At 45.2% G+C, this 18501-nt stretch overlaps 4 protein-coding genes across 4 annotated transcripts; 2 read left to right on the top strand and 2 right to left on the bottom strand.

Annotated features, from left to right (window-relative positions):
* The first annotated feature begins 1064 nt into the window (after positions 1-1064).
* LOC129782494 (histone H1B-like) lies at positions 1065-2104 on the top strand. The gene has a single exon (XM_055789647.1). The coding sequence runs from the start codon at positions 1209-1211 to the stop codon at positions 2019-2021; it is 813 nt and encodes a 270-aa protein (XP_055645622.1). The 5' UTR covers positions 1065-1208; the 3' UTR covers positions 2022-2104.
* Positions 2105-9472: 7368 nt separating this feature from the next.
* On the bottom strand, positions 9473-9936 carry LOC129782493 (histone H4). The gene has a single exon (XM_055789646.1). It carries the CDS (start codon positions 9882-9884, stop codon positions 9573-9575), a length of 312 nt encoding a protein of 103 aa, XP_055645621.1. The 5' UTR covers positions 9885-9936; the 3' UTR covers positions 9473-9572.
* A 223-nt stretch (positions 9937-10159) lies between these two features.
* On the top strand, positions 10160-11149 carry LOC129782490 (histone H3). Its single transcript, XM_055789644.1, has one exon. The coding sequence runs from the start codon at positions 10196-10198 to the stop codon at positions 10604-10606; it is 411 nt and encodes a 136-aa protein (XP_055645619.1). The 5' UTR covers positions 10160-10195; the 3' UTR covers positions 10607-11149.
* A 305-nt stretch (positions 11150-11454) lies between these two features.
* Positions 11455-11911, bottom strand: LOC129782488 (histone H2A). Its single transcript, XM_055789642.1, has one exon. It carries the CDS (start codon positions 11862-11864, stop codon positions 11490-11492), a length of 375 nt encoding a protein of 124 aa, XP_055645617.1. The 5' UTR covers positions 11865-11911; the 3' UTR covers positions 11455-11489.
* Positions 11912-18501: the final 6590 nt, after the last annotated feature.

Here is an 18501-nt window from a genome sequence, read left to right as displayed (position 1 = left end):
TGTAACGAAGAACAATCAATCACAATAAATGAATTGACTTTACACGGCATTTGTTCATTTTTTTCACTCACAGAGCAAATATATTGAACTCAATTGAATTTGGAAACTGTTTCATTCAATCAAGAATTTAATCAATACAAACGAATGATTGCTAAGCTAAGGTAGTTCCACGTGAACCTTTTTTTTTTTTTTTATATATATATACAGTGCTTGAATGCTGCTTATAATGTCTTGACACTAGTGGTGAGCCTTATTCTTAATATATAGCTACAATGTCCAGAGCTTAATCTTGGTAATACGGATTAGGGACTAGGTTACGCTAGATGAACACAGCTGAAAGACTGAAGGACTGGAAGAATAGTGAAGGGATTTAGTCGTAAGCAATTTATTTACTATATTTACTGAAATCACTGTAATATGAATTTGATGAATTTATAGGAAAATTATATTCTCCAAATTAAATTCGAATCGTGGTAATTTTATTCCGGCACTGACCCTACTCCTAGCAGGTCACAAAATAATATTTAATATTTAATTCCGGTAGGACCATCGTGGGCATCTGTCCGCGGCGGCGGCGGATGGACTAGCAGCTGTCATGCTATTGAGAACGGCTGCTGGCGCGGATGGTACTTCTTGGCCGGTCACTAGGGGCTGACCGCTTACCCGGATCCGAACAACCAATGCACCATTCTGTAGGGAAACTTTCCCACCCGCCGAGCTGTGGTAATTCGAAACGGTCCGATCGGGCGATTGGCCGGAAACGGAACACTTCCGTCGGATTGCACCCGGTGTGAGACGGCACAGTGCTGTTCGGGATCGAATTTCGTCCCTTTATTGGTCTGCGCTGGACATCGGATGCGTCCCATTGTGACCGGGGACTATCACAGATAGATAGAGTATGTGGCTTTGGCCACTAGAGGCCACCAGAGGGGACGAAATGGCCTCTAGAAAAGTTGGCGCTCCGAAACAGTACCTAGCATAGTGCGAGCACAAAACGAGCACGTCACCCGACCGCATCCCTAACACAGCCGCCGAAAGTGGACCTTCAGCGGGGTAGCAATTTTTGGAAATTACAAACTCCGCTCTTTAATACAGCTCGCTCGCACGCACGCACGCAGTATTAGGAGAAGACACAGACCGTAACGGTACGGAACGAAACAAAACAAAACAGGGAAAAGCGCTGAAAAAGCAGCAGAGGAAGCAGAGAGATGTCGGACAATAACGCAGCTACCGAGGCAGTCGGCGAGAGCCCGTTGGCGGCACCAGCCGTGGGCAGTGAGAAATCGCCGAAAAAGGCAGGCGGCAAATCAGCGGCGGCAGCAGCAGCAGCGAAGAAGCCGAAAAAGCCCGCCAACCATCCACCGGTTAACGAGATGATAGTGGCCGCCATCAGGACGCTGAAGGAGCGCAACGGTTCATCGCTGCAGGCCATCAAGAAATACCTGGCCGGCAACTACAAGGCGGATGTGGCGAAGCTAACTCCGTTCATCAAGAAAGCGCTGAAGAACGGTGTCGTCAAGGGCCTGTTTGTGCAAACGAAGGGCACTGGTGCGTCGGGCTCGTTCAAGATCCCCCCAAAGGCCAAAAAGGAGTTCACCGGGGAGAAGAAGAGTGGCTCGTCGGCTAAGAAAGCACCAGCAGCAGCGAAAAAGGGTACCGCTTCCGGGGATAAGAAATCCAAGAAGGCAGCCGCCGAGAAGAAGCCGAAAAAGGCTACCGCTGCTGCTGGCAAGAAGAAAGCTGCCGCTGCTACCGGGGAGAAAAATACAGCAACCGCAGCCAAAAAACCGAAAGCTGCTGCTGCTGCTGCTGCTGTGAAGAAGGTGGTGGCCAGCGAGAAGAAAACCAAGGCAGCGAGTGCCAAGGCTGCCAAGAAGACCGGCAGTGTGAAGAAAGCTGCTGCTACCGCCCCGAAGCAAAAGCCAACGAAACCCTCGAAAACCGCCGCACAGAAACCGAAAACGCCAAAGCCAAAGAAAGCAGCAGCAGCTCCGAAAAAAGCTACCGCTGCCAAAAAGTGAACAACGTAGCCAGTAGTAGTGGTCCGACTAAAACAACAGCACAACACGAGAAATCAAATTCAGTCCTTTTCAGGACTATCAATATTGTTTTAAAGCAAAAGAGTTTATTTTATTGTTTTCCACTTATCATAGAATATTGTGTAAAACTACAATCAAATATTGTTGTTTACTTTCGCATTTTCTTCGACCAGGTGCAAACCGTCATATCCACGGCTAGAGATGTCTAAATTTTTCGTTTACTCGATTATGGATCAATCATCGTTGGGGCATTTTACAATAATCGATTCATTCGAATATATATATATTTTTTTTGTTTTCTTTCGATAACAGGAGTAGGTTTGTTAGGGGTGGTGGGTTCATGAAAAGCAATCGATTGGGATGAAGTGTGTTCGGTTGGATTGAGATTGATTTTTAGGTTTCTTCCTTGAAGATACCTTTCCCAGGGAGGGAGGACTGTCCATCTTCAGATGATTCAGCATTTAGTGCAGTGCAGTTTGTACTGCCAGGCGCGATTCGCGAGGACGGCGGTATGGTGTCGACATCTGGATACGACATCAATTTGTATGAGGCAACAAACTATTCTCTATCAGATTAGTCGGTCCGAAGGCAATTTTGAATTGTTAAAATTTGTATGAAATTTTTTTCTTTGCATTATTTAATTACTTGAAGTACGTTGTTCTGACCATAATTTAAACTATTTTCTACAAATTTTAAGATATTCTCACCAAAACTCACAACTGTAATGTAAAATTATTTTTATACACAATTTTTGTATGACATTTTTTCATCGCTTGCAGACAAAAGTAATTTTCATTTACATAGAGTACTACTTTGATTTGGGAAAATAATTTTTATTTTAAAAATGTGTTCATTTCTGCTACAAACACATATAGTCATGCAAACTCCCCCAACTTGTAATACGAAGCTCAATGCCATCTAATCTACGCGAATAAGTAGTAACACACACAAAATTGCAACATTGGCAACAGAGTGAGAGTGAGAATTACATCAAATATTTAAATGTTTACAACTAATTTCATTAGTGTATCCATCTGATCACATGGTGTCTGGGACGAGACACTGCCAATACAGGGGGAACCCCCGCCGCTGATTGGTTGATTTTTGTAAACAAACCAATTCTACACTGTTGCCAATTTTGTGTATGCTTCTACTTATTCGCGTTGACGGCGGAATGGTGTCGACATCTGGATACGATGTTAGTTTGTATGAGGTCAGCTATTCTCTATCAGATTAGTCGACCCTAAGGCAGTTTTAAATTGCTTAACCCTCCTGTACTCGCGTGCAAAATCATAACACGTATACTCGCGCACGGTGTCACAGACCGAAAATTGAACTTCTCTGTAATGTTGCTATTGTGTATTTTTCAGGCTTCGTTGGCATTTATTTGAAGAAGAGGGTATGATTGAATGAAAAACTCCAAAAAATATGTTTTTGTCGTCTTTATTAAGTTTTAATAGTCATCTAAATCAGCCTCCTCAAGACAGAGTAATTTTTGACACTCCAACACAAATAACGAAATTCGAATTTTTCACTCTTGTTAATAAAAAGTAAGCAACTGAACATAATTCATGGAAGTATAAGGAGCTATAAAATAACATAAAAGCGTATTAATAGATTGTGGTTTCATTGGAGTAAGAATCAGAACATTGCATAACTGCATGCTCGAAACAAACATATTTTTTACATTTCATGCAGTTGTTGCGTGTTTTTCGGGTCTTTTATCGAAGAGAAGAATGTATAACGACCTTTTAGATAATTATCAGATGATAAAGATTTTGGAATATAAAGTTTGCATATTTCTAATATTCTTATATGCTGTATTCTTGGTAAATTAAGAATTAATGCTTTTTTTTAGATGGGGCAGAAAAAGATTATATAAAAGGATTTCTAGGAACTTCCTTTTCTTTTTCTTGTTTTCTTGTCGATATATATAGATGTATAGTGAAAAACGTCGTAAAACTCGAGCTAGTGCTCTGAAAGTTAAATTTTCATTTCTCAATCTTCGGCAATGGTTTTGTTTGTATTGTTGAAAGCATCGTTATTTTTTCGACACTGATGCCAGACAAGATCGTCGAAACAGCTATAAAAACCACTCAATAACATGTTATTTCTGAGTCATAGCGTTTCATGTAATTAAAATCAATAGAATAAAATTGTGTTGATATCAATACAATTATTATTTCTACGTTTAATGGGTCTATAATGTAAGTTCTAGCAACTTTAACATTGGGTAAGAAAATTGTATTGTAGAGCTCGGAACACCGCCTATGCTTTCAAAAACAGTAAACGGAAAAGTATTACATTCAATCAAAATGCCTCGGCCAACGAAGAGCGTTAAGGCTCTCCAACGTGAGTATGTGAAAACAATACGATCAACGAAGGAAACATTAAGGAATTATCCACATCGAGTTACTATGCGGAAGAACTTGTTAATACCAAAAGGGCCCCAATTCGCATGTCTTATAAATTTGCTCATGTTACGCTCGCGTATAATCAGAATTTTACTTCATATACAGATACACCTTCTATACATATTTATATCCGCAATTGTTCGTGGGAACATATCGTTCGTACATTTTACATTTACAGTATTGAATTGTTATTTTTATTTTCAAATTTATTCAAAGACTCGTGTCAATGTAGCGCCACACAGTCTGATAAGTGAATTGATCTATTTACGTGTGCTTTGCTCTTCTCTCACAAACACTATTACCCAATTTTTACACGTGGGTTTACCTATACTACTACCATGGCTAGCTTCCACCTTCACCTTAAGTAGAGGCAAAGAACAAAATTGGCAACCGCGTAGAAGTGATTTGTTTACAAAAATCAACCAATCACCGGTGGGGGCTCCCCATCTATTGGCTGGTCTCGTCTCAGACGCCACGTGGTCAGCTGGATACACTAATGAAATTAGTTGTAAAAATTGAAACATTTTATGTAGTTCTCAATTTCAATTCTCAATCCCGCTCGAATGTTTCTATCGACAGAAACACGAGAATATACTGTATATGTTACTATGTGCAACGGTTTACAAAATACAATCGAATACAAAATTAAAAAAAAAAACCAAACTAACAAACAAACAAAAAATACAAAATGAAGGTTCTCAAATGGGGATCAACACTAGGGTAGGAGCCTACCTGTTGGTCTCAAATGTTCCTATCTCACGCCTCCACGAAGATCATATGACGACATTTTTAGATCGGGCGTGAACTGGAAACGGGAGGTTCTCAAATGGGGATCAACACTAGGGTAGGAGCCTACCTGTTGGTATCAAATGTTCCTATCTCACGCCTCCACGAAGATCATATGACGACATTTTTAGATCGGGCGTGAACTGGAAACACACACCTGGTCTTGGCTCCGAGAACGGGTGTCGAAAGTGGCTAAGTGAGGGGGTGCGAGCGAGTCAGAGCGCTATATCTCTCCCGGGGAAGGCCTCCCGGGTCATGGAGGCCTTGCCAACCCGCTGTCTCCCGGGCAAAGGAGATACACCCAGAAAATGGAGCTACGTTCACGAAGAATACTCAGAATGCGATCGCCCGAGGAGGGTCCCCGAACTGGAGCTGGTCCTGGAACGGGCGTAAGAGCGAGCGGCCAGCGGCTGGAGGGCGATGTGCAAGAGCGGGCCACCAGCCGGGTTCAACCCGAAGAGCTACCGCCACACGGAAACAGCAGCCATCGACATCACCAACGAAACGCTGCGCCTACGAGGCGTGTTGCGACTGTCAGACGACAGTCGTCCACACTTGTGGGTACTACTAGGCGACGGATCATGTGGACACATGAAATGAATGAATTCGTGATCCGCGCCTATTACATCTGCACTGCTTTGGAGACGGACATGAGCGGTCGCCCTCGAATACTCGCAATGTTCGAGGAAGCGTATCCAGAGTTCGTCGGGAGGCTTGACCAAAACGCGATGAACGCGAGGCGTAGAGCGATTGTACGCAACAATATGCTCTCCCAAACGCAAGTCGACGAGATCAAGCAGCAGGTGCAGAGAGAACTAAGCTCCAGAACAAGCAGAGCAAGCGATGTGTCGAGACGAAGTTCAGTACGGCTGAGCAATTCATTCGCGAGTGGGGCACGCGAATCAGCACCAGTGGAGGCCACAGTACAACAACCCCCTGAGCCGGAAGATCCACAGCCAGATCAACAACTACTACGCGATCTGGTCTTCCATTACGACGAGGCGATCTCACAGTTCCGCGACACGGACCCTTTGTCGCGCCCCAGGATCCCGAAGTTGCAGCATTCCCGCAGGCTGACAAGTGCAGTAAAGCTCATGAACGAGCACGTTCTTCCGCTGCACTTGGTTGATGCTGAGAACATGGAGGAGCTGCAACTGAAAGTTTACTGTGCTGCTGTGGCGACCGCCAAAAGTTTAGGATACCGTATTAGGCCAAGAGGCGGACTGCTCCAACATCTCCGTGAAAGGCGTGAGCCTCCATGGCGAAGGAGATTGGAGCAACGGATCCTAAACAAGCGCGCCGCAATTGGAAGACTGATGGCGTACAAAAGAGGCAGCAGATCGGCGAAATTATGTCGCCAAGTTGCTGTGATCGTGCGGCCTACTGAACTTCGCCAGCTGGGAGCTCACCAGCTGACGGAAAAACTCGACACACTGGTACAGCAATTGAGCGTCCTAACTAAACGGCTGAAACGTTACTCTGACTCTGCAAAGCGCCAGGAACAAAATCGGATGTTCAGAGATAACGAAAAAGCGTTCTACGACCACATTAGCGACGAGAAGCCCGACTACCGCGAAGGTTTGCCAGATATTAGCGATGTGACGAACTTCTGGGCTGGTATTTGGGAGACCCCAGTAGAACATCGCGACGGGCAAATGTGGTTAAGACGGGAGGAGGAGAGTTGTGGTGAAATTGGAGAGATGCCAGCTATCATCGTCGGAGAGAACGATGTCCGCGAAGCCTCGCGGTACCTGAGGAACTGGGCAGCACCGGGCCCCGATGGTGTCCAGAACTTTTGGCACAAGAAGCTGACCGTCGCACATCCAAAGATAGCTGAGTGCTTCAACAAGGTGCTACGTGACCCACACAACCTTCCTGAATTCGCCACCCGTGGCGTCACCTTCCTCCTCCCGAAAGACAGCAACACATTGAACCCATCAAAGTACAGACCGATAACGTGCCTATCGAGTCTGTACAAAATACTGAGCAGCATAATTACCGCCAAAGTTTCTGCTCACTGCGAACAGCATCACATCATCGCAGAAGAGCAGAAAGGATGCAGGAAAAATACGCATGGCTGCAAAGACCAGGCCATCATCGACGCAGCCATAGTCGGCCAGGCGGTATATAACCAGCGGAACCTAAGTATGGCCTACATCGATTACAGGAAGGCTTATGACTCCATACCTCACTCGTTTCTCGTCCGGGTATTGGAGCTCTACAAAATTGATCCCGTCGTCGTTAGGTTCCTGCAGCATGCGATGAGGCAGTGGAGTACGTCTCTGCACCTCAGTGATGGGGAAAATGTGTTGCAGTCTAGAACGCTGCAGATAAAGAGGGGGATATTCCAAGGCGACTCTTTCAGCCCGCTTTGGTTTTGTCTGGCACTGAACCCCCTCAGTAGGACGCTCAATAGAAACGGTCATGGCTATAAAATAAGGTATGGCGACGGCGCCCACGAAGAAGTGACCCATACCTTTTACATGGACGATCTCAAGGTCTACGCTGATTCACGTCAGCGTCTAGGTGTAGCTATCCGGGTTGTCGAAGACATAAGCAGGGACATCTGTATGGAGTTCGGCCTCGACAAGTGTCGCTGTGTCCACCTGCTGAAAGGACAACTTACCGAATCCGGAGGCTACGAGGTCTATGACGGCGAGTTTATAAGAGACATGGTTCGTGGCGAATCCTATAAATATCTTGGATTCCGACAGCTCACCGGGATTCGCCACTCCGACATCAAGACGGAGCTGCGAGACAAGTTCTTGAGTCGAGTGAACTGTGTCCTGAGGACTTTCCTCAACGCGGGGAACAAGGTACGCGCGATCAACACATTCGCGGTTCCCCTGCTGACCTTCAGTTTTGGTGTAGTCAAATGGAGCAAAACTAACCTAGAGGACCTTGAGAGGAGGATGAGGAAAGCATTCAAAGAGGCCGGAATGCACCATCCTCAATCGGCACTGGAGAGAGTTTCACTACCACGCAAAGAAGGGGGACTTGGAATCGTCGACATTTCTGCACTGTGTGTTGCCCAGGTACGACAACTGCGCGAGTACTTCGCAGAACGCGCCAACCAAAACGCGCTATACCGGGCTGTCTGCGCCGCCGACAGAGGATACAGCGCTCTGCACTTGGCGCAAGCGGAGTACCAACTCAACTGCAATCTGCAGACAGTGGAGGAGAAGATTGCAGCTTGGAAGCAGAAGGCAGTGCATGGTGCCCACCCCCATCAACTGGACCGGCCACACGTCGACAAGGCCGCATCTAATCTGTGGCTAACGCGTGGTGAACTCTCTTCAGTAGTAGAAGCCGACATGATAGCCATCCAGGACAGGATAATGCCGACGAGAAACTGCAGGCGGTACGTCTGGCATCAAGACGTTGATGACATTTGCCGGATGTGCCATCAACCAGGTGAAAACATAGAGCACATTATGGGAGGCTGTCCCGTTTTGGCCAACGCAGCCTACACCGAGCGCCACAACAACGTGGCCCGTATTGTTCATCGACAACTGGCGCTCCAATGTGCTCTACTGGAAGACAACGTACCAAACTACCGGTACCTGCCTGCACCTGTCCTGGAAAATGACCGTTTCAAGCTGTACTGGGATCGCACTGTTCTGACCGACCTCTCGATCCACCACAACCGCCCAGATATAATGGTTTACGACAAGAGCGACCGCAAAGTCACCATCATCGATGTCGCTATTCCACTGAACCAGAATCTGGAGGAGACCCACGGTCGCAAAATCTGCAAGTACCGACCATTGGCCGTGGAGCTCAAGGAACTGTGGGGGCTAAGGGAGGTCCCAAGAATTGTTCCAGTCGTTCTCTCTGGAACTGGAATTATCCCGAAGACACTTCTGGAAGCGCTAAAGGTGTTGAACATCGAGAAGGAATTGGCCGGCATCCAAAAGTCGGTCATCCTTAGCACCTGCGCGATTGTCCGACAATTCCTCGGTCAGGACTAAAACAGCACGAGCATGCAGATACGTGCATTCCGCAGAGCCTAGTCCCCCTTTGGCATTCAGAAGCCCGGGGGCAGGTGAAAATTCTGGCTAGGTTCGCCTAGTTAAGAAGTGAGATAAGTCTGCCAAATGAAAAAAATCGTTTGTATTATTAAGCCAATTGATATGCGAGTTGGTATGTGGTGTGAGTCAAGGTTTTATTTTTGTTTGTTTGTTTTTTTTTTTTTTTTTTCAAATGAAATGTAGTTGTGTAGGTGGTAGTGTGGTGGTGGTTTTTTTTTGTTAAGAAACTAAAATTGATAAACTCTTTTGGTGACAAACATGTTGTGGTCCTAAAAAGGACCGTTTTGTTTTGGGGGTATTTGTTAACCTCCAAACCCGTATAGGGTACGTCCCTGACGTTTCAGCGCGTATACGACATCCATAGCAGTCACTGTTTTACGCTTGGCATGTTCGGTGTAGGTGACAGCGTCACGAATAACATTCTCCAGGAATACCTTCAGCACTCCTCGGGTTTCTTCGTAAATCAGACCAGAGATACGTTTGACGCCCCCACGGCGGGCTAGACGACGGATAGCGGGTTTCGTGATACCCTGGATGTTGTCACGCAGTACCTTGCGATGACGCTTTGCTCCTCCTTTACCGAGTCCTTTGCCTCCCTTGCCGCGTCCAGTCATGTTGGTTAATGGGAAAGAAAGTTACTGACGAAAGCACAGGCGCTTGTCGATCTGAGCGTCGAACGAGTATAATGAAGAAAAAAATCACGCGCGCACTATTTATACCCTCTCGCTTGGGTGCATCCGCACACGATGCTTGGTCGTGATTGGCTACAGCTGTCGGCACCACTATACATCCAAGTATAAAGAGCATAAAAGCTACGTACGGACATTTTTTCCAACATATTGCTACCTCTGCTCTCGTACCGTGAGAACCTCGCTCGCTTCGTTGAGAAAACGTAGAACGTATCGTATTCGTATCGCCCGTTGTAATGGCTCGTACCAAGCAGACTGCTCGTAAATCTACCGGTGGTAAGGCACCGCGTAAGCAGCTAGCCACGAAGGCAGCTCGGAAAAGCGCCCCAGCCACAGGAGGTGTGAAGAAGCCTCATCGCTACCGACCGGGAACCGTTGCTCTGCGTGAAATTCGTCGCTATCAGAAGTCGACCGAATTACTGATCCGCAAGCTTCCGTTCCAGCGTTTGGTTCGCGAAATTGCCCAAGACTTCAAAACCGACTTGCGCTTCCAAAGTTCCGCCGTTATGGCACTGCAGGAGGCAAGCGAGGCATATTTGGTCGGCCTTTTCGAAGATACCAACTTGTGTGCTATTCACGCAAAACGCGTCACCATTATGCCAAAGGACATCCAGCTAGCACGTCGTATCCGAGGAGAACGCGCTTAAACGAGCCATTTTTTTAAAAATACATACAAAAAATTAACATCGGTCCTTTTCAGGACCACTACTCCTATTTCTGCGAAGAGAGTTACGCATAAAAGTTTTCTCCAACAGAATAGTTAGAGTTTGTCCCCAAGGGTTTTTTTTTTTTCTCAAGGCCAGAAACGGCAACTCCCTGGACAAGAACGACAGAGGTTCATGAATGAATCTGCCCGGATACTACCCTAGACGTGAAATTTGACAATGTGTTGACAACAGTGTTTTTGTAAATAGTAGACTAAGATGTTTGGTCAAGTAGGTAGATTTATCAATTGACATGCACAGAGCTTTGCATCGACGAAAACAACACATGCGCATGCGCGGGACGGCCTCTTCTTCATCCATCGCCGACTTCCAAAGTGTATTCGTTGCTCAGGACCAAGCAGCAAGCGCCTGTACAGACACGTGCATTCCGCAGAGCCTAGTTCCCCTTTGACATTCAGAAGCCCGGGGGCAGGTGAATATTTTGCCTAGTTTCGCCCAGTTAAGAAGTGAGATAAGTATGTAGGAAAAAAATGTACCTTATCTAAACGAACTACTATCCGAGGAAACCCGAACGGGTAAGTAATAACAATATACAATAACAATATATATTTTCAGTCCATTCGCCTCTAGTTAACAACGCGATGGGATTTACAACTTAAAGATGTAGAACCCCTAGGTTGATCACTTGAAATGTAGTATTATTATTATAATGCAAACAAAATTAAGAAATAAAGAGAATTTATGTCAAATTAAAAAGAAAAAAAAGTCACCATGGGATTTCATTATAAACTCTTTCGAAATAGTTTTGTCGTCCTGAGAAGGACGGTTTTTTATGTTTCTTGTGTGATCTCACAGAAAAGAACATTTAAGCTTTCTTTTCGGTCTTCTTGGGCAACAGAACAGCCTGGATGTTTGGCAGTACTCCGCCCTGAGCGATGGTAACTCCGGACAGCAGTTTGTTCAGCTCCTCGTCGTTGCGGATGGCAAGCTGTAGATGACGGGGGATGATGCGGGTTTTCTTGTTGTCGCGGGCGGCATTGCCAGCCAACTCGAGCACTTCGGCGGCCAGGTACTCCATAACCGCGGCTAAGTATACTGGTGCACCAGCACCAACCCGCTCGGCATAGTTACCCTTGCGGAGCAATCGGTGAATACGACCGACGGGGAACTGTAGACCAGCACGGTTGGAGCGGGACTTTGCCTTTCCCTTAACTTTTCCTCCTTTGCCACGTCCAGACATAGCTGCTTGTGTTGTCTTGTCGATGCGATAGAACCACACTGGGGTACGGTTTGAACGAGAATGATATCTTTTTTTACGGGGTCCGGACGTTTTGTACTCTAGCGGTACACGCTCACAGGATAGAGACAAATCGGCAGACTCAGCCAAAGGGGCGGGTCTAGCGAGATGAACGAACAAGCGGTCAAAGGCAAAAAGAGCGTGAAAAAAACAACAAGGTGCTACTGACATTCAACCGATTCGGTCGTGTTTTTAGCGCCCTTGTAAAAGAGTACGGAAAAATAGGAGTTTTCTCGCACAACTAATCAAATGCTTAGAGCAGCCTTTCTGAAGGCTTGATTAGTCCTAAATACAAATTGATTTTCAGCATCGCAACCCGAGGATAGCAGAAAAGGATATCAACAAACGTTCACTGCGGTGGCGGTGCTCACCGGTTCGCCGGAAAAAGCGCGCGCTTTTTCGGCGTCACTGACGCCACGCCCCCTTTTTTCTTTCGGGCAGTGTTGCCAGTTTTTTTCTGTAGTGCTAATAGTGAATCTTAATTATTAAATAAAATCTAAAAAGAAAAAAAAAAAAAAACCACGCATACAAACAGTGAAGTGACTGAAGCAAATATTAGATTAAGTGTAATTTGAAATTTTCTGCACCTGTTGGTGGCTTTTCAAAGTGCTTTATCGGAACAAAGTGTGATTTTCTGGGAAAATACCCCTTAGTGAATATCCCCCATAAGGAATTTTAGTGGTTTTATATCCGTACCTGCTGACTATAACCTAGGTATAGTCAAGCAGAAGCATGGCTTCAAGTAGCTCCGGGCCTCCGGGAGGCCGGGCTACAAATTTGTACGAGGGTAAACCTACCCAACGTACTGCTCCAAGATGGGCCGATCCACTGAACGGCAACCTACAGATCCTGTTACTACGTGCCACAGGAGAGAACGTGATTCCGACTAACCCGTTCGTCGTGAGTAAGACGATCGCCAACGCTGTAGGAAAGAAGTACTACACAGCGCGACCGCAACGAGACGACAAGAAGAGGACGCAATATATCCTTACGGCCAAGGACGAAGATATCATTGGTAAGCTCCTCTTAATCAACAAATTAATTGATGAAACCCCTATTGAAGTGATTTACCACCCAACCCTTAACCAACGCAAATGTGTTGTTACTTGTCGTGATGTCATGGACATCAAAGAATTCCGAACTGGTGACAGAGCTTTCCGATCAAGGTGTGATCGATGTCAAGCGCATCACCAGAAAGGAGAACAATATTGTTGTACCAACTGCCACTCTTATTTTGACGATTCGTGGAACTGTTGTTCCCGATTTCATTAATTTTGGATTTATTCGGGCTGGGACTAGAAATTTCTACCCCAACCCAATGCAATGCTTTAAGTGTTACAAATTTGGACATACTAGCAAACGATGCAAACGCGAGAACCCGCTTTGCCGAAATTGTGGACAGGAACATCCAGAACAAAAGGATGGAATTAAAACCTGCAACGCTTCAGCATTTTGCTTGAATTGCCAAGGGGACCATTCCTCTTCGAATAGGAAATGCCCCGTATGGCAAACCGAGAACAACATCACAAAAATCAGAATCGATTATGGTATCTCCTACAAAGAGGCGAAAGAAAAACACAACGGTCAAAATAATGGACCAACTTTTGCAAGTGTTCTGCAAGACAGACTCTCCAACTTGCAAAAGCCAACACCCAGCTGCAACTGCAAATGTAACTGCGCCTCGGCCGCTTCGGCCTCTTCTAGCCGCGAAAGCACTCCCCCAATTGACACTACAATCGATACTTCCATGACAGAGTCGACAACCGACAGCTCAACAACGGAATCTGGAAACGAATCAGTCATTTCAATGGACACTTCTGATGTTCCAAACAAAAATAAAAATAAAAGAAAAATGGCGAAAGGATCATCTTCAGATTCAGATCAAAAATCCGAAGATGAAATCCAAACAAACAAGGACAAGAAAAGAACTAAGAATGAACAAAGAACTACACCACCAACAAATAACAACACAACACCAACAGAAAACAACAACAACACACATCAAACAAAAAACAACAATAACAACAACAGCAACGCACATTCAACAAAAAACAACACAAACACAACAAACACTCCAAAGACTTCTACACCAAACAAAAACAACACCAATACCTCAAAGAAAGCTTCTCTTTCCAAGGGTAAAGGACCATCGAACTAATTCTCTTTGAATAGTTCAAACATACACACAATTAAGACTTAGGAATTAGAGTTAAAAACACCAACACATTCACTCCAACACAGAAATTCGGGATACAATGGAACATCAGAAGTATCCGACGAAATATTCTAGAACTGAAAATGCTTATTTCAAACTCTAATCCCACAGTCATAGCCCTTCAAGAAACTATGACTCCAAACAACTTCGATAAACACTTCATCTCAAAATATATCACATACTTCAAAGAGGGTCCCAACCCCTCAAAAAACGGAGTTGCAATCGCAATCAAAGATGGCACTCCACATGATCTTCTTCCCATTACCACTGATCTTCAGGCAGTGGTAGTGCGCATTAAACACCCCTTTCCAATCACCGTCGTTAGCATCTACATCACTTATGATTCCGATCCGAACACTCTACGCGGCCAACTAGACCATCTGTTCGCCCAACTTCCCGCCCCAATCATGCTTATGGGTGATTTCAACGCCCACTCATACGCCTGGGGAGGTGCATACCTCGATCGAAAAGGATCCATCATTGAGGATTTCATATCCGACCATTCTCTTCTCCTTCTTAACAACGGCCAACACACCAGAATCCATTATTCTGGTACTACTTCAGCCATCGATCTCACTATAGTATCAGACAAACTATCTTCAAAACTTTCTTGGAACATCCACGATGATACTTGCGGAAGCGATCATTTTCCAATCTTCACTTCCTTCGGCCAAACTTCTCCAGAGTTTTCAACAAGGCCAAGATGGAAATTTGAATACGCTGACTGGGCTGGCTATCAGTTTGACATTGAAAACCGCCTCTCCGCTAAACGAGATTGGACAGCCGAGGAATTCTCCAAAGTTGTCCTAGAAGTTGCAATGGTGCACATCCCCAGAACCAGTGGCATCCCTGGCAGGAAATGTGTCCCATGGTGGTCGCCTGAGCTGAAGGCAGCGATCAAAGGTCGACGTAAGGCCCTACGCAAATTAAGAAAGGCCCATCCGGACAGCCCACTGAGACCCACTCTGCTTGCAGAGTTCCAAAGGGCTCGCAAAGAAGCTAAGACTGCTATCAACACAGCCAAGCACAACAGTTGGGTTAAATTCGTCAGCGAAATTAATCCCAACGCGTCAACAAAGGAGTTATGGAGTAAGATTGGCAGGCTTCATGGAAAGAAAAGAAGCAAAGAATATAATCTTCTAATTAACGGTCAATACACCAATGACCGGAAAATCATCGCCGAGGCGTTTGGAGATTTCTTTGCTTCCGCCTCCTCCAATCAAAACTACGACCAAACCTTTCTAACCCACAAAACGGAATGCGAAAGAATTCCCATCGATTTTCATACCGATGTGGAATTTGACTTCAACAAAAACCTCTCCCTCAAAGAGCTCGATTGGGTACTGAACAAAGTCAAACAAGGATCCACAGGACCCGATGACATCAGCTACCCTATGCTTAAGAATCTACCCCATCTCGGGAAAAAAGCACTTCTGAAGCTCCTCAACAAAGTCTGGGACAGTGGAACCCTCCCCAGTTGCTGGAAAGAGGGTTTAATGATCTGTATCCCGAAACCAGACATGAACAACCATCTTCTTGACAATTTCCGCCCCATCACTCTCCTAAGTTGTGTTGGGAAAGTCTTGGAAAAAATGGTCAATCGACGCTTAACGACTTTTCTAGAGTCAAATAAGCTGATTGATCCCAGACAATTCGCCTTCCGTGCGGGAAAAGGTACAGAAGATTGCCTTGTAGCAATCGAAAAAATCCTAGACGACGCAACTGAAAAATTACACCACATTGATATTGTTTCCCTGGATTTATCCAAGGCCTTCGATCGGGCATGGAGGTACCCAGTGCTGAAAAGCCTTTTCGACTGGGGGATTCGTGGGAGATTAGGTCTCTTCGTTAAAAGTTTTCTAGAAAACCGGTCTTTCAAAACCGTTATTAACAACCACCAATCTTCTCTAAAAATCCCAGAAAACGGCTTCCCACAAGGCTCAGCACTTTCACCAACCCTCTTCAACATTGCCATGCAATCTCTATTCGAGATTATCCCGGACCATATAAAGGTCATAGTCTATGCAGATGACATCACTCTTATCTCTACGAGCTGCTTCGGCTTAATTCAGAGAAAGAGGCTTCAAAAAACCTTAGACTCCATCCAAAACTGGGCTCTAAAAACAGGTTTTAAAATCTCCCCGGAGAAATCCAAACACATACATATCGGAAAAGCTCTCAGAAGGAGAACCTATCTTCAGCTCAACAAAATCCCGATCCCTACAATGAGGACATTGAAAATACTAGGGGTTACTTTCGACAAGAAACTCAACTTCCTATCACATTCCCAAAAGACCAAAATAGCCACCAGAAAGAAATTGAACATCATCAAGGCTATCGCAGGCAACCTAGCCTCTGGCCATAGAAAGACGCTGCTAAATGTTGTAAATGTTTGGTTGGTCCCACAAATCCTTTACGGAATAGGCACCTTCAGCCGTGGAGGGGACAAGGTGTTAAACACCATTCAACCAATTTACAATAAAGCAATTAGGCTCGCAATTGGCGCTTTTCCCACCAGTCCTACTCTTGCTGTAATGGCAGAAAGTGGGCAACTTCCCTTCACCCACCTGGTAACAAAAGCCATCACCAATAAAGCCATCCGTCACTTGTCACTCCCCGAAAGCGACCACAATGTCCCATTAATACATAGAGCTAAAACATGGTTCAAAAATCTCACGAACAAAGATCTTCCCGATATATGTGAACGTTCATCTGCGACGGGAAGAAATTGGAACGTCAAACCGCCGAACATTAACCTTGAACTTCTCAAGGCAGTTCGAGCGGGAGACCCTTCTCCAAAAGTCAAAGCCTGCTTCAATAACCTCGTTGCATCCAATTTTCAAATCAACCACCAGGTATACACAGATGGTTCAGTCAGTGCCGATGGAGTTGGATGTGGAATCTTTGAGAGTAGATACACTGGTAGCTTTTCTCTTCCACCGCAATGCTCCATCTTCAGTGCGGAAGCTTTCGCCCTTTTAATAGCTACCCAAGAATGCACCCATGAGTTTCTTCCTACCACAATATTCTCAGACTCAGCTAGCTGTCTCCACGATCTTCTAAGTGGAAACAGCAAACACCCATGGATTAAGCAAACAGAAGAGGCTGCTTCAAATAAAAACATCTCCTTCTGCTGGGTTCCTGGTCACTCAGGAATCCGCGGAAACACAGCCGCCGACATACTGGCCGGCAAGGGCAGCAAAATAGATCCCCCAGACATGCCCTGTCCTCCATCTGACATTATCCGCTGGGTAAAACAGCAAGTCCGTGAAAGCTGGGACATAGGCTGGATAAACAGCCGTCCCACTCATCTTCATAAAATTAAAAATTCCACTCTCCCTTGGGATGACCGCCTCAATAGTAGGGAAAGGCAAGTCCTTACCCGTCTTCGAATTGGGCACACTAACTTCACCCACTCACACTTGTTCTGCAGAGCCGAAAAGCCCCAATGTGCTTGCAACGAAGCTCCGGTTTCCGTTAGCCATCTTTTACTTGAATGTCAACATACCAAAGATGCTCGAGCCCGACACAACATAGGTCAGAGTCTCCGAGATATCCTCAGTAGAGACGAGACCCAAGAAACCAATTTAATTGCGTTTCTGAAAGAAACCGACTTCTTTGGTAAAATCTAAACCGAAATACTAAATACCTTGGAAATTGCTTATTAAAGTTCGCCACTTCACAGTCATGTATGCGTGTTTATGTGTGTATACACATGTATGTACGGGTCGGAAGGAAGGTATTCATACATGTATATACACGCATTCAATAATAATAAATAACAAATAATATAATATATACTTTCATACCCACATCTATCTTCTATCCATTACATTATACTTTAATCAACTTCCTATTCCTACAGCCACACTCACCAAGGAGGATAAATTCATTAAATAAACCTCTCCATTTTTCAGCTATACTATATACCATTAAATTCAAAACCACTATATTTTATTATCTATTCAAACTGTATTTCATTTCATTTCACCCCACCCCACACCCACTCCTCCCCTCTTTCCTTCCCATACCACTCCCACCCCCTCCCACTCCACTAATCCCACCCAAATCCTTTCCATTCCTTTCCTTCCTATCCTCCTGAGAGGGGCCGTTTTGTTTTTTGGCTTTGGAACACGCCTTTCGCTAGATCACTTGTGCTTCGTTGCTGCTTTGGTCCTCGGATCAGTAAATTTTTACTTTTCTTTACAGCATATATTAAATATCTTATGAAGCATAGGATCCCTTCCTACCTTCTTCTTTAACCGAGAGTCGAGCGGACAGGTCTGATGAGTGATTTTGTTGGTTTCCCTTTCGCCAGTCCCCTCTGGGCTGGTTTTATTGTGGCTCTTCACTGGGCTAGAGGCG

The sequence above is a fragment of the Toxorhynchites rutilus genome, unplaced genomic scaffold (genome assembly GCF_029784135.1).
Source record: "Toxorhynchites rutilus septentrionalis strain SRP unplaced genomic scaffold, ASM2978413v1 HiC_scaffold_94, whole genome shotgun sequence".
Taxonomy (NCBI): Eukaryota; Metazoa; Arthropoda; class Insecta; order Diptera; family Culicidae; genus Toxorhynchites; species Toxorhynchites rutilus.
Note: the sequence above shows the minus strand (reverse complement) of the source record. Positions and strands in the feature narration are given on the sequence as shown.